The sequence below is a fragment of the Thermobia domestica genome, chromosome 6 (assembly GCF_964235325.1).
Source record: "Thermobia domestica chromosome 6, izTheDome1.hap1.1, whole genome shotgun sequence".
NCBI classification, from domain to species: Eukaryota; Metazoa; Arthropoda; class Insecta; order Zygentoma; family Lepismatidae; genus Thermobia; species Thermobia domestica.
In genome coordinates, this window is record NC_137459.1 from 99,933,315 (window position 1) to 99,949,667 (window position 16,353).

General features: G+C 34.8%; 1 protein-coding gene across 4 annotated transcripts in view; it reads left to right on the plus strand.

Moving 5' to 3' along the window:
* The window catches only part of LOC145688127 (serine/threonine-protein kinase ATR-like), a 381,701-nt gene extending 368,549 nt beyond the window's left edge, over positions 1–13,152 (plus strand). For 2 of the 4 annotated variants that reach the window (XM_081761899.1, XM_081761900.1), the window contains 2 exons: positions 5,384–5,623; positions 11,733–13,152. In XM_081761899.1, coding sequence (XP_081618025.1) covers positions 5,384–5,623; positions 11,733–11,903 — 411 coding nt within the window. In that variant the 3' untranslated portion in view covers positions 11,904–13,152. The remainder of the gene's footprint in view (positions 1–5,383; positions 5,624–11,732) is intronic. The other 2 variants (XM_081761902.1, XM_081761901.1) reach the window with 1 other exon arrangement.
* The last annotated feature ends 3,201 nt before the right edge of the window (positions 13,153–16,353 follow it).

The following is a 16,353-nucleotide window of genomic DNA, read 5'->3' on the forward strand; positions in this document are numbered from 1 at the left end:
ATGGCCTTTAAATTAAACAACTTTTATAACGTTATTTGAATGTACCTTCTATTGTCAATGTTGAATTGTATAAAATGAAAATAATTATAAGAATTAAAATAAATATGAACATAATATTGATATCAAAGTAAAATATGATATATGATGGTATGAATTGTAATTATTGCATATACGAGGGTCATTCGTAAACTCAAATAACCAACATGTGATATCCAACGGTCCAGGATTTTTTTTTTATTTTTAAACAAAAAGAGTCCCATTTTTGGGCGACATTATATAACGGTATTGTATAATTTTTATATAATAACTTGTATTATTGGCAAAATGTGCTTTTAAAATATGCACAAGCTGTTCAAAAGGAAAAAGAAGAAAATATAAAAAGAAATAGATGTAATTTCTTTTCTGTTATTATGATTGATGTTCTGTCGTAATAGTGATATAACATGTTCTCTAAGTCGTCATAGCAACGGAAAACATATAATATATAGAGAATCCATCTTGTGATATATACGTGTACAATATTTAAAAGTGTGTAAATGTTTAATTTATTACGTACTACAATAAAAAAGGTAATATCTAAAGGAAGTGTTTAGATGGATTTTGAAAAAAAACAGTAACCTAGATTATGTAAATATATGGACTGAGGGCTATAACGACATATAAAATATTTAAAACAAGCATTAAGCTAATTACAAACCGGTGATTTTCATAGTAATACACATTTAGTGGTCGTTATAATATATCCGTCAGAGCGTACTTCCACATTTCTGTTATACTGTAGCTGTGCAATGATTTAGCAATAATCTTCCGAATACAACAACTTATAGAAATAATCAGTAGCAGATTTAGGAAAGTATTTTGGGAGGGGTTTCTCTGATTAATGTCTGTTTTTTTTTTTTTTCCTAAAAGTCTCTTAATTTTTATTTGGGAGGAACTTGAAGTTTGTGAGTACAGGCATAACTATTATTTCGTTTCGTTTGTATATTTAGCAATAATCTTCCGGATGCAACCTTGAAGACCATTTTATACTGATAATCATTGGCGGATTTAGAAAAGTATTTTGGAAGGTTTTTTTCTTATTGTTTAGTTTTTTTCTAAAAAATCCTAATTTTTATTTGAGGAGAGCTTGAAGTTTATGAGCAAAGGTATAACTAATATTTCACTTGTTTTAGAAATTCCGTAATTTCGGGGTACAGGCTTCAATCCGAAAGACATATCCACCTTAACCCCCATCGCAAATCCGACATTGCTGATAATTAGTAATAACAACGATTTAAAAACGGTAAGAAACGAAGTCGGCCAGGACTCACAGTATACCCACTATCTCTACATTCACAGATGGAATTAAGATAGACTTCTGTCAAAATGGTCGGATGCGGGGTTGAATCCCGGACTTCCCGATAGAAGCGCTAAAGCTAACCATTGAATCATGTTTGCTGGCAGATATGCTTAATTTAAATGTATTATTTCTCTACGGCCTATGGAATCCGAAGGTTTGCCGCGTTCACAAAAGCTCTCCATTGACTTCTGTCCTTACCCAATTCGATCGAATTTCTGCTCTGTATTCCTATTTCTGCGAGATTCATCTTAATATTGTCCTCCCATTTGCGCCTGGGTCTTCCTAATGGACGTTTTCCGATAGGATTTCCAGTTAAAACTTTGAAAGCGTCCCTATTGTCTTCCAGTCTGGCTACCTGACCTGCTCAACTGAGCCTGCTACACTTGATGACCCTAACGATGTTTTGTAAGCCATATAAATTACTTAGTTCTTCGTTATAAAGTTTCCACCATTGCCCATTCCCGTTCCTCTTCGGTCCAAATATTCGTCTCAGGATTTTATTCTCAAATACTTTCAGTCTGCGTTCTTCCCTCAGCGAAGCGACTATGTTTCGCAACAATACAAAACAACAGTCATGATTATCGTTTTATATATTTTAAGCTTTAAATTCCTCGAAAGAATTCGGGACGACAAAATATTTTGAACTGAATAATAACACGAATTTCCTGATTTCAGTCGACATTTAATTTCTTCTTAGGTATGATTTTGGTCTGGTAATATTGAACCTAGATATTTGGAAGTATCCACTTTGTCGGAAGTATTATTTGATATTTTGACGCAACCATACTTTGCCGTATTACGATCCCAGTGAACTTCCATGTATTTAGTTTTCTCTGCATTTACTTCTAAATCAATGTCGCTGCAAGCGTTTAATAAGGCGTCTGCATTTCTTTCGATTGTTCTCTTATCAGATTTGTATCATCAGCATATGCCATAACCTGGTGAATACCATTCATCTCTAGACCCTGGTTGCTATCTTTGATTTTCCTTATTGCGTACACCGGAACAAAGCTGAACAATAATGACAATAACGCATCTCCTTATTTCAGACTATTCTCGACGTGGAAGCTCGTGGTCAAGTATATTTCTACTCGGACTTTACTCTGGAATTAATTTAAACACATTTTAATTAATCCAACTAGCTTTTTCGGTCTTCCGAATTTTGTAAGAATGTTGCACAATATTTTTCTCCTAACCGAGTCGTAAGCCTTTCTAAAATCAATAAATAGTTAATGTACTGGTTAATATATTCCCATTTCTTTTCGAGAATTCGTCAAATGATAAATATCTGGTCGATAGTTGATCGATTTCGCCTAAATCCACACTGATAATCTCCAATTTCATCTGCGTATGGGATCAATCTTGTTAACAGAATGTTTGGAAGGATGTTGACAGATGAGAAATGCCTTGATAATTATTACAATTAGTTTTGTCACCTTTTTTATAACTTGGAACAGTCATTGATTCTTTCCATTCTTCCTAAATGTATTCCATAGATTTTCTTTTGTTGTAAAATAAATAAATAAATAAATAAAAAAGTTTCGTACTGATATGTTGACCACCTCCTGTTAAAAATTCAGAAACCTTCAGGACTAGGTAAACCATGATAGTGGTTATATTCTAGAGCGTAGGAAACCACACGCTCAGTTGAACACACTATTATGCATATGATCCATGAACAGAAAATTCGGTATTTTACCGATTTTGCAGGTCCGAAGCACCTGATGGGTGGTAACAGACTATTACGTATGTGATCAACGAATGAAAAATTTGTTCGAAATATTCGTACAATGTATATGAAAGTTAAAACTACACTGAAAATTTTTAAGAATGTTCAGAACCACCAGAAAAGAAGCTGTTGATGTGCAGCGCTTAAGAGTACCTTATAAATATATTTCTCTCATGTTTTACTTTGTTTCAAAAAGAGAGAGTACGATATTTTGAAGTAAAAATACTAAATACATTTTTGCAAGTTACTTGTGTATGTTTTAATATTTACTTTTGTATATAAGAGGTTAAAAAATTATTACATACATTGGTTAATCCTTTGGAATTCATAATGTAAATATGTTAAGAATTTAAATTGCTTGAAAAATCTTTTCGAAATTCATGGTTTATTTTAGAGGTTTTATATTATTATGTACATCAACTACTAATTAAATGAGTTTTTATGTTATAGAGAAGCGAAACAAAGTCTGCTTTATTAATTTAAAGCAAAATTTTGAAAAAAGCCCAAAATTTCCCAAGTAAAAAAGTGAAGCAGAAAAAAACAGAGCTTTTTCCAAAAAAGCCGGGTTTTTTTTCGAGCCCTTGCATTTCTATTAATTGCGCCAGATTAGTAAAGGACAATGCACTTTTAACGCCATAAAAATTAATTTTTCATTATCTCGGAAACTACGGATCAGAAATCAACCCTTAAGCATGTAATTTTGTTCAGCTCTATGTGATCTATCGATTGATGTGTGTCATCTCTAGACAACATTATAGTTATACAAAAGTGACAGTTTAAGACTTAATTATAATTTGGTGTTATATCTCATTAACCATATTTTGTATCGTTATCTTCGCTAATGTCATAATGAAAAGCTTGGTTATTTATATTTCAGGATCAATTTTGTCTGAATAGGTAAACTCTTATAATATAGCTTGCTACTGTAAATGATCATCATACTTTCAAAGTTTAATAACTCACGTTTATTTATTCACAATGATATGCAGCTTACGCATTGAAGGAGAAACTCAAAAAGTTTGTGTGTGTGGCAAAGCTGATGTTTAGTTAGATATTCCGCCGCTAAGCGACAGTAAATGAAGATGTCAGGAAACGAAGACAGGAGAGCATTTCGTGTTCTCGAATTTCATGTAAAACAGTTTATAGTTAGTATTCAACGAAGTTTCAGGACGAAGTTCGGGTTAGATTCTTCAAGCGGGTTCTCAATTCGGAAGTGGCACAGATAGTTTAAAGGAAGTGGATGTACCTGTGGGAGGAATATAACAGGCCGGCCAGGATCATGTGCATGCGACTTTTGCCAGAAGCCCACAAAAATAGACGGTTCGTGCAAGCAAAGAATTGAACTTCAGTATACAACAGTGTCGAACATTCCGCGAAAACGTTTAAAATTTCAACCATACTGATTGAAATTGTTGCAGGCACTTAAACCTAGTGACAAGGATAAGAGACTTGAGTTCTGCGTTGCAATGTAAAACCTTGCGGAAATGTATGATTTCATTAAGTCAGTTGTGTTTAGATTTAAGGCTACGTTCTACCTTTGGGAAAAGTAAACAAACAAAATGTGAAGATCTGGGCTTTGGAAAATCCTCATGGTTATAAAGAATATATCCTTAACTTACCCAAGGTGAACGTGTTTTATGCAATCACCTGTTTTAAAAAATCAAAAAAATCGAGGAGGACACTGAAAACGAACTTTTCTATCTTCACATGCTGCAGATGTGGCTTTCCCCGCAGCTGGAAAAAAAAAAAAAAAAACGGAAAATTTCATTCTCCAGCAGAACGGAACCCCCACATTGGCATCGGCACGTTAAGGGGTAACACAAAAGAAAATTACCAGATTAATGGATAGAACGAGCTAGTCGTGAGGATAATGTTCTGTATCCTTGCTCACTCCCCCTCCGTGATCGCCAGATGTTACCCAGTGCGCAATTTTTCTGGGGTTATGTTAAAAATCAAGTGTATCAGCCACCCCTACCTAACAATTCATCTGAACTTCTAGTACGCATTAAAGTAAGTGCTGTCAAGAGCCCTAAGATGATTGGCTCTAAGTTGTTGGAAAGAGTATGGCGAAAATTAGATTATCGGATTCATCTGTACAAAATTGCAAAAGGCACTAATTGAGCACCTTTGACGTTGAACATAACATGTGTGCATTTTCTTTCTTTTAACATATTGTTAAATGTTAATAAATAAACGTAAGTTATTAAACTTCAAAATCGAGATCATCATTTACAATAGCCTTGTACTGTAGAATTTAACTGTTTGTATTTTCATTGTAATCGAACATCATCAATATATTATTTCTCATGTTTCAGGGTGAAACATTTGAGTGGCCAGAATTGGTACCCTTTAGACTAACGCAAAATATGGTTGATGCTATGGGACCTTTGAAAATAGAAGGTGTATTCAGGAAATCCTCTGAAATAACATTGCGGAATTTGAGAGCAAATATGCAGCCATTGTTGTCAGTACTCCGACCTTTCGTTTACGATCCACTAGTGGCATGGACCAAAAAACAAGCACAGAAAGATTGTGGGGAGGTCACAAATGAAAAGGTAAGCACAGCTATTTGTAAATACGTTATTTTAATATTATACACAGTTGAAAATAAACGTTTTCTTTCCAGTACAAATTCAGTTGCTAGTAACCTCATCTAAGGATCTCTTTGAAATATGTGTTTAAGCTTGGTTGGCTGTGTAAACTTTTCAGCATTTCAAGAGTGAAAAAGTTTGTCGTTCACGCGTTGATATATATGCATTTTCGTTAGTTGTGCACCATCTTGTGCATTTAAATTTTATTAATTAAAGAAAGAAAGAAAATGATACATAGAGCCATATTATACATGCTAATCAAATTCCTCTTACATCCGTCTCTCTGTATTTTTTCTACCTCAGTTTAACGTGAGATCCGAACCACATGTGCACTTGCCACTAATCGATCACGAGTGTCTCGTACTGAACTGCGATTCCTTGATACACAACGCTGTGTACATACGTCTGATTTAAATGATCAACTCTAATACAATACAGAGAATCAATAATAATAATAATAAAGGGAAACACAAAATACTATCTCATAAGATGATCTGTGTTGTTTGTAATACCTCATAATTCAAATACAAAATAAATTCTTTAATTTAGTGTTGTTTTTCAAAAAAATAGTAGAATTAATTTTCACTCCTAAAACTGAAACCTTTGACATGCACGTGCGATTGTCTTCATTGAACTCGTTTTTTATTCTTAATCTTGAAAATTTATTACTTAATGTATTTCAGTTCAACAGCTCTATAGAATGAAACACTAGCATACTTGAAACGAATTACTTACAACTCTGTATTGGCTGCATGAAAAGTACTTTAGGCAATCCTTTGCTGTCAACAATGGTGAGTCGCTCGAGTCATAATCCCAAGAGTTCTGTTGATGGTAGTTCACTGATTTAGCCACTCTTCTGCATGAGATCTTGAGCTTTTTCCAATTCATGAAATTGATCCTGCAGCCGCTGGATTGTTGGAAAGGATTCTAACGCTATCTTTTGCAGCAAATTTCTTTGTAGTCCTAACGAAAGAAAATGAATTTTCTGTTCCTCTGAAGCTTCTGGCATTAGTTGTCTGATGGCCCTTAATTTCCTTAAGAAATACGAATCGACTGATTCATTTTCGTTCTGTTGTATTTAAAAAATTTCTAATTCCGCCTTATACACTGGTAAATTTGGGCGGGACAGAGAAATTAATTTGGTTTTCAGTTGTTCGTAACTTAGTGTGTCGAATTGGTTCTGATTTTGCAATTGTAAAACAAAACCGAGAGCTACGTCCTGCAGATACATTGGAAGAATTTCCTTCTTCTTTTCGGGGGTACATGCCTGAAGTATAGCCAAATGATCGAACAGCATGAAAAATCGACCCGGGTCGTCTGTACTATGACCAGAATATCTAGTTAAGTGAGGAATATTAACGGGTATACGGGAGCCTGATTCTGCCATATTGTTATCACCTTCTTTATATGTATTTTTCCCAGATCTAGTTGTCGGCATAAATACCTGCCCGCCTGTAATGAATCAATCTACCGTTAAGAGTAATGTGAGTATTTATGACAATACGGATAACATCATTTATATGATCCTGCTTTTAGTAACACTTACACTGTATTTAAAAAATTTATAAGTCCGATTTATCGTTAATAAAAAGAGCGCCCCGTAGGAAAGTCCTTTTAATGTCTGTAAATAGACGCCGACGCATCTACCATGTAAAATTTCTTGGGTAGAGCAATAAAATGTACTCGGGATTTGGACTTTTCCCTCCACCTTTTTATTACAAAAAGTTTATGTACACAAATTATAATAAGAAATTCCACTAATATTTAGGTAAGATTAGATAGGAGCCCGGTGACCAAGCGTCGTGGGCTTTGAGGTAAGGTACTCTCGGTGACCAAGCGTCGTGAGAGGGGTGTAGATTAGGTATCTCGCTCTCGGTGACCGTGCGTCGTGGGTATAAGGATGGGTACCTCTCGGTGACCAAGCGTCGTGAGAGGGGTTTTAGGTGTTTCGATCAATCCGGGAAGATTGATGTTGGTCGAGGAGTGCAGGTACTTTTTATCCTGTCTTGTCGGCTTCCTTCGTTGATTCTCGTCCTTCCGACTGTTGGCGATGGTGATCGACTCCTCTTCGGGACCGTCGTCTGTTTGTTTTTATTTATTACTAACACATGTAGTTCACACGTGGTTATTGCATGACGTGTAGACATGCGGAACCTTACAGTATACTTTGAAATATGTTTTTTATGATTTTTATAAAAATATTCTTTTTTATAAACATTCTTGTTTTGCATTGAAAGTGGAGAGATATGTATTCGGTTTAGAACTTTTAGAAAAATGGGGAAATTAACTATTCGATTAGCGTTTGGCTACTGTATCAGTTGAGAATCTGAATTTAAGCTATTGTTTTTTGTCATGAAAATGAAGGTTCATTTCGTGGACAGCTTAAGTCCAATTCTCTTTTTCGTGACGGCATTACGGATTTAGCACTTAATTTTAAGGCTCCATATGGACACATTCGAAACCAGTTTAGACAGTTTGTATAACAGCATCTTCCTCGTGGCTATATAGTTAGCGTATGCATTTTCTGCGCGAGAGATCCAGGTTCGATTCCCGGCCAGAGGACGTGTGTTTGGGATTTCACGTCTCATATAGCCTCGCTGTTGAAACTAATGCTAAACTCCAATTCAGCCAATTTATAGAACAGAGTTAGCATTTCCTTAAAAATACAACTGATGTTTTTTTCTGTGCTTTTCTTTTCATTACCATATTTATGATATTACACAAATTGTTTATTTTTATTTTATGTCCACGTAAAATAATAACGTACACAATAACATTAATTATAATGTTTCCTGTTGAGAGTGCAATTCAAAACTTACAAATCTCTACTGTAAAGGGTCCCCACACTTGGAAAAAATTCTAATTGGTTTTTAATACTAACTTGAGGATGCTAAATTAAATGAAATTATTTTTAAACATATCTGTTAGTGAGGCCACGAGAAAAATGATCTCGAAGTCGGGATATTTTTGGTACCGCTTATGCCAATAGTAAAAGTATCCATGTATCGATTAATTTCTAATTTCACTTTTTGTACTAATTGGAGGATCCTAAATCCGCAGAACTATTTCGAAACATGCCCATCCATTGAGTCAAGAGGAAAATTACCTCAAAGTTAGGATATTTACATTTATTTATTTATTTATTTATTTATTTATTTATTTATTTATTTATATCCTGAATTTGAGATCAGTTTTCCAGGCACTCTACGGGCGCGTATGTTTAAAAATAGGTTCATTGAATTCAGCGCCTTCAAATTAATATAAGAACTGCGCTTAGAAATTTATCCAAACTTGGTCACTTGTACTAGTAGCATAAGCGGTACTTCAAAGATACCAACTTTCAAATCATTTTTCGCATGGCACCATGGACGGATACATTTGAAGATGGTTTTATTGGATTTACGATCCTCAAAGTACGAGGGGCGATCAGGTTGCTCCAACCGTAACATAGGAAGAGTAACACTAGTGTCGCATTCTTGTATTTGTTTCAATATATTCCGCTGCAACAACTACACACTTGTCCCATCGGTGCCACAATATGTGTATGCATTGTTTTTTTTATTTTATTTTTATTTATTTATTTATTTTTTTAATTAACTGGTCCACTAACATGAGTCTATAGCCGCTATTTCCTCAATCCATGCAAACCGATCTTAAAATGTTTGAATAAATGGAATTCACTGGAAGGGGGAGGGGTGTGTGGCAAACTTAAGGAATGAAGATGGGGCACGAACTCAAACGATACATCTTCGATAGCAACCCTACAATCTTGAGCTGTGAACAAGTGCCTTTTTGCAAGAGCACACCACGAGCCAACATCTCACACCCCTTTTACTTGATGGAATCATGTAATTTCTTCATTAAATCACTAGTAAATACCAGTGATGGCATGATCTTTTTCTAGATAGTCCACAAGAAGATCCTTGCCGTCCAAGAAAAGTGAAGCTGATGATTGTACCTTGAAATTTTCTGTTGATGGAGAATGGAGGTGTTCCCTCTCCATGCTTGAGGGGCCGCGGTGGGTCAGTGGTAGAGCGTTCACCTCTGGTGCTTGGGGTCCCGGGTTCGATCCCAGCCCCCGCCAAGTGAACTTTGTGGTGGAAAAACACCGTGTGCGCTGGTTTTCTCGGGGTTCCCCCGTTTCCTTCCACTTTCTTTATTCCACCATTTCATTCAGTACTCATCATCACCGCCTCCTTTAACCTAGCCGGCATAATCGTGGGACGTAAAACTCAAAGATTTCATTTTTTTCCGTCTCCGTGCTTGTGTTTTAGTCTCTGGGTCAAAGTCATGTATCCAAGTTTATTCATAGTTACAAACTGGGAAAAGAATCGTCTGTATCAGCACGAAACTTGTCAAGGAGTTGCCGAGTGATGTCCACTTCGGTGAATTTCTGAAATGCGGTGAGATTTCGGGGGATCCGTCGTACAGAACTTGTCATTTGCAGAACCTGGGTAATTATTGTTTGCACAGTAACATATGAAAGGCCACACATCTCAAGAACATAACGGGTAGTGACTCGAAGATCATGCAGCACAATGTAATGGACTTTCTTGGTGTTTTCGGTCGTTCGTAACAGGTTTTGTGCCCACTTGCATTTTCATTCTCACACGACTCCCTACCACAATTAATCTCACGACACGATCTCTTCACCATGCTACATAATAAAGAAGAGTCCTCTAGTGTCCCTAGGAAGTCCTCATAAATTTTTGATACCGGCCACTCCTTCTTCACAAAATACATGATGACCGCTTTCACCTCAATCTTCTCTATTCTGTTACGTTGTTACAACTGCATCTCTGCGAAAATTAAACGGGACATTACTCACACTTGAAATTTAAAATGCACTCATACAAAGGCTCAGTAAATAATGACAATATAAAAGCTCGTATTCTTCCTTCTGTGTTAGGGTCGGAGCAACCTGATCGTCCCTCGTAGTATAAAATGCTCAATTAGAAATGTTATCTAGGTGTGGACACTTTTGATATTGGTATCAATAGTGCTTCAAATATTCTCACTTTGAGGTAATTTTTCTCTTCATCTCATGGACAGATATGTTTAAAAATAGTAAAAAAATGCAATCAAAAACCAGTATCCAAGCATGGGTTCTTTTACAGTTGGCGTAAGCGGTACTTCGATGATCCCAACTTTGATGTCATTTCTCTTGTAATACAATTGACGTGTTTAAAATGGTTTCATTGGATTCAGAATCCTTAAATTAATATAAAAAGCTCAATTAGAAATGTATCCAAACATTGGCACTTTTTATTAGCGGTATGATCATTAGTTCTGTAAATTTGTTGAACAACTCGCTGTACAAAAATCAAAATTTAAGAAGAAACGGTGATACATAAACATTTTTTTTTTTAAATAGCTAAGATACAACATACAAAGTGTAAAGCATAAATTTTCGTGCTAAGTCGTGAAGTGTAATGAATTGTGCTAAATTAATACATATTTGTATAAATAAATTTATTTTTCTTGATGCAAATAATTAAATTTTATTTATTGCTAAATTTAAACATGAGCAATATAAAATTTGCATTTCATGGTAAAATCCACTACAATTAGAAAAAAAATCACTGACAAGGCAACACTTGAGTCCACACGGTGGCAAAAACTTACTAGTGGTGGCTTCTGGCGATATTTTTTCGAAAATGTTTCCTATTGCGTCCATAAAAAAAAAATGTAGTGTTTTACTGGTTGTGTACACGATTCCGATTCTAAGACGAAAGTTATATTTAACCAAGAAAAAAAAAACGTTGGTTTACATCGCCTAAGTGCGATGTATATAATCGTGAGTTACAAAGAGAATTTAATTCTGAAGAAGGCACTGGTATAGTATAGAAATGTAAAATGTAATGTAGGATATTCTAGAAAGCTGTGTATTGGCACGAATTAGTAAAATCTTTTAAGAATTCTAATTATTAGAACAGAAAGAAGTCGAGAAGAAACTCATTGGTGTTATTTAAACTTAATTAAGGATATATACATAACTTTCGATTTTACTTTTGTTTTTAAAAATTACTGCATTCTAGTTGCTAACTTTTTTTTTTTTTTAATATATTTACAGGCGCTTGAAAATATCAGCAATATTGAACATCGATTACAGGGAGTGATGAAGCGAGGCCAAGGATTTTCATTACCTCTTAGTGTTGAAGGTCATGTGGATTATTTGATTAAAGAAGCGACAAACACTGAGAACCTTGCCCAGATGTACATTGGGTGGGCTCCTTTCATGTGAGAGCCTTAATCAAGCCTACAGTATTAGAACACAGTGTATCTGTGATTAGCTCACCCATTGTTTATTTTGTGTGTTTATTATATAAACTTACAAAACATTTTTACCTTCCCTAGTTAAGTGAAGGTAAACTTACAAGAGACTGTTTATATTCACTAGCTAATTGATGGTTGAGTTGTAAAAACTTTAATGTTTGCAGGTTGTTTTCGGTATTTCATTGTTCTTACCGATTTAAAAAAGGAAATAAATAAAACATAAATGTGATACTTTTATGAAACAAAATCTGTGATAACTTCTATAGAAATGAGTTTTCTGTAGAAATTTTGTTATTATTTTATTAAGATTAAAAGAATAATGTATTTTGCCGTAAGTTATCTTCTTAATTGTGAGCCGGATTTCATGAACAAGAATTAATTTACCTAATGCAGTTAGGTAATATAATTACCTATAAAGGAAACTGAATATGCCAAGTTCGGTTCCAGAGTAGCCTGTCATGAATTTTTACGGATGTGAAATACAAAACGTATAAATATTGAAATCAAGGTAATTTATATAAATGTTCTAGGAGAGTAAAGAATTCTAAATATTGTATTATTCAAGGCAGCGGACGTCGTTTAAATTATGTTATTTTTAGATGGAACAGCAAGATGACTTTATGTAATAAAATGTATTTATTTCGCGAACTAAACAGTTAAATATTTAAATGTGTCGAATACGAAACTACTTCTCCAATCAGTTTTTAATGCGATTGAAAATTAAAAATGAATAAATAAACTGCCAATAAATTAGTTTGATTATGTAGCTAATGACTATACAGTAATCTTCGAATTTTTGTTGGTAAAATCATGAAAAATTTACGGATGTAAAACACAAAATATATAAATATCGAAGTTAACGTATTTTATATAAATTTTCCAGGAGAATAAAGATTTCTAAACAGTGTACTATTAAAGGCAGCGCACATCGTTTAATTGATGTTATTTTTAGATGGGAACAATAAGAATAATTTATGTAATGTGTTCATTTGGCGAACCAAATAGCTAAATATCCAAATGTATTGAATACGAAACTACTTCTCCAAAATTAAAAATGAATAAATAAACTGCTAGTAAATTACATTTTGATTATGTGGTTGATGACTATACAACGGTCTTCGAATTTTTGTATAACACAGTTTAGCACACATTATTTAATTATAACAAGAAATAATACTAAAATAAACTCTTAGTGATAGTAACGAATTTTGTAGGAACCTTGGTAGAAATATTGCAGAGACAATCCTTAATTAAATGACAAACGAATATCCTAAGCAAATATTATAGGTGGCTATCAAAGTAATAGAAAGAACTGAAAAAGGTGAAACATACTACCATGTTAATATGGCGATGCACTACCTTCTGATCTCAGAATATTTCTGATACGACGTTCTATGGAGTTTAGAGGTTATGAATGATAGAAGATGGAAGATTGAACCATTCCGCGTGGAGTGCATCACTCAGTTTCGTGAGAGAATGAGGCGGAAATCATTGTCTGATTCTTGTCTCCAAAAGATCCACAAGTATTCATTTATGGACAGATCAAGGGATTAGGTGGGCCAGGGAGGTGTTAAACTTCATTCCGAAATTTCTCAAACCACACTGCAAGAGCTCTAGCTGTATGAATGGGCCCATTATCATTCTGAAATATGGCATCATTGCCTGGAAACGATAGACCATAGGTCTCCGGAAATGGAGACGTAATCACTGAAAAAAAGCTACCCGTAAGCGTAAGCACAGAACCCACAGAAAACTAGAATAATTTGGCACACAGCCACCACCATGTTGCATTGTTCAGCGGAGACACTGCGGATTATACACTTCTTCGCACGTCCACAACACACAAACACGGCTCATGATTTGAAATAAAGGGAACGATAAGTAATCCGTCCATATCACATGCTTCCAGTCATCAGCGATCTGTGTTGCATGTTCGCGGCACCATTGGCTTCTTTTTAAAGCATGATTGTCCCTGTCATCGGTTTCGCCCGTGCAGCCCGACCCTGTACGTTCATGTCATGTAACGAGGCTAACTGTGATTGTCAATACAGACTGTGAGAAGTGCTGCCTGACGTTCTCCATCACTTGCACCCTAGTCACACTACGGTTTTGAGAAACAACCGGGTTTAATACTGAGCAGGACCTGTCACTGAGTGGATTTTTTTTTTTCCCCGCCGAAGTGGTTTAGACGTCAGTTTTGTAGGCTGTCATTACCTTGGAAAATCTCTCGCAACACACACACTACACATTTGCTACTTTCGTCACGCCCTCACCATGTAACCAAGCATCAATAATTTGTCCTCTTTGAAAATCAGAAATATTGTTCATTTTTGCATCATCACTATTACTTAGTTCACTAAACACTGCCGTTCTACTGCTCCTTGCGAAGTACGGAGTCTGCACTAACACACTACCGTCAACTGTTGGGCGCAGCGGTTTTCATCTGACTTGTCAACCCAGAAATTTCATGCGTTTCTAATTCCAGGTGTTTCTTTTATATTGATAACCATTTGTAGACTTCAAGCTTATTAAAAATGCTAAGAATTTGCCAGAGAAGTTTGATTGACCTATTCATCATGCGAACTCAGAATATCCAGAATTTTCATGTCTATTTAGCCAGAATATACCTTCGATTAAGCTCAATCAACCTGAAAATTAAAAATTCTTTTCATATTTGTTTCAGTGAGAATGAAATTATTTCACCAACTTCGGCACAGTCTAATAACCATGGGAAACTCTAGGAAGACAATGAGCATATATGTATGGAAATAGAGATGCAAAAAAGCCGGCTTTTTTGAATCGATGGTTTTTTTCACATAAAAAGCCGGCTTTTTTGGGAAAAAAACGAGAATTTTGGAAATTTTGGCTTTTTTCAACTTCATGATTTTTCCATCTAAATAGCTTTCTTATAGTATATTCTATAGTTAGATAAAATTCCATGACCTGAATGTGATATTTCGCTCTGAAATTCACCATCAAGATGGATGGAGCACATGTTTTACGAATTAAAGCTAACATGAAGAATGTAGTATTTGAGGGTAATTTTAGAGGCTATTTAACTTTATTTTAACTTTTGAGTTATCGACATCTTTTTTCTTCTCTAGTTTGTCATCCGTGTTTCATTTCTAAGAGCTTTTAGTACTCTAGCTTCTAGCGCAAAAGTTAAACTTGCCCGTTTTTCTATTTATCCGTCAAAGCGTACGTTTTTCAATATATCCGTCAAACCGTACTTCCACATTTCTGTTATACTGTAGCTGTGAAGTGATTTAGCAATAATTTTCCGGACACAACCTTGAATACCAATTTATACAAATAATCAGTAGCGGATTTAGAAAAGTGCTTTAGGAGGGTTTTTTCTGATTGTTTCGTTTCCTAAAAAGTCCTAATTTTATTTGGGAAGTGCTTGAAGTTTATGAGTACAGGCATAACTAATATTTCGTTTCGTTTATACGTTTAGCAATAATCTTCCGGATACAACTTTAAAAATCATTTTATACTGAGAATCAGTGGCGGATTTAGAAAAGTATTTTGGGAAGGGTTTCTTACTAATGTTTAGTTTTTTTAAACATTCGTAATTTTTATTTGACGGGAGCTTAAAGTTTATGAGTAAAGGCATAAATAATAGATATTTCGTTTGTTGCAGACATTCCGTAAGTTTGGGGAACGGGCTTCAGTCTGAAAGACCGCTCCCCTAACCTTCGCAAAACCGTCACTGCTGGTAATTAGTAATAAGAACGATTTAAAAACAATAAAAAAGGAAGTCGCCCAACTCACAGTACACGCACTATTTCTACATTCACAGATGGAATGAAGAAAAGCTTTGTCAGAATGGTCGAATGCTGGTTGAATCCCGGACTTCCCGATAGAAGCGCAAAAGCTAATCACTCAGTCATGTTTGTTGTGCAGTTGTATTTAGCTTAACTTAAATATATTCCGTAGTCTTTTTTTTTTTGGGGGAGGGGGAGTTCCGTAATGATATGTTGAATCCCTCTTGTTAAAAATTCAGAAAACTTTAGGATTGGGTAAACTGTGATGGTGGTTCTATAAAACTTAACTGTAGAATTTCAAGAATATACAGAACCAAAAGCTCTAGATGTGCAGCCTTTATGTGTATCATATAAATCTAAGTATTTCTCTTATGTTTTATTTTAATTTTATTTTGTTTCAAAAAGAGGGTATGGAATATTTTGAAGTAAAAATACTACATACTACTTTGCTAGTTATTTGTGTATTCTTTAAAAAGAAGTGTTTACTTTTAGGGTTGGCTGATTTACACCAACTTTTTTTTTTAATAACTGGTTTAAACCACAAAAATAAAAAGAATGAAAAATGCGAATCGTGTGAACTTCATGGTAACGTTTCCAGATATCAAACCACCTGCAATAGTTTTATTTCCCTTTCACCTTTTAATCAAGGTG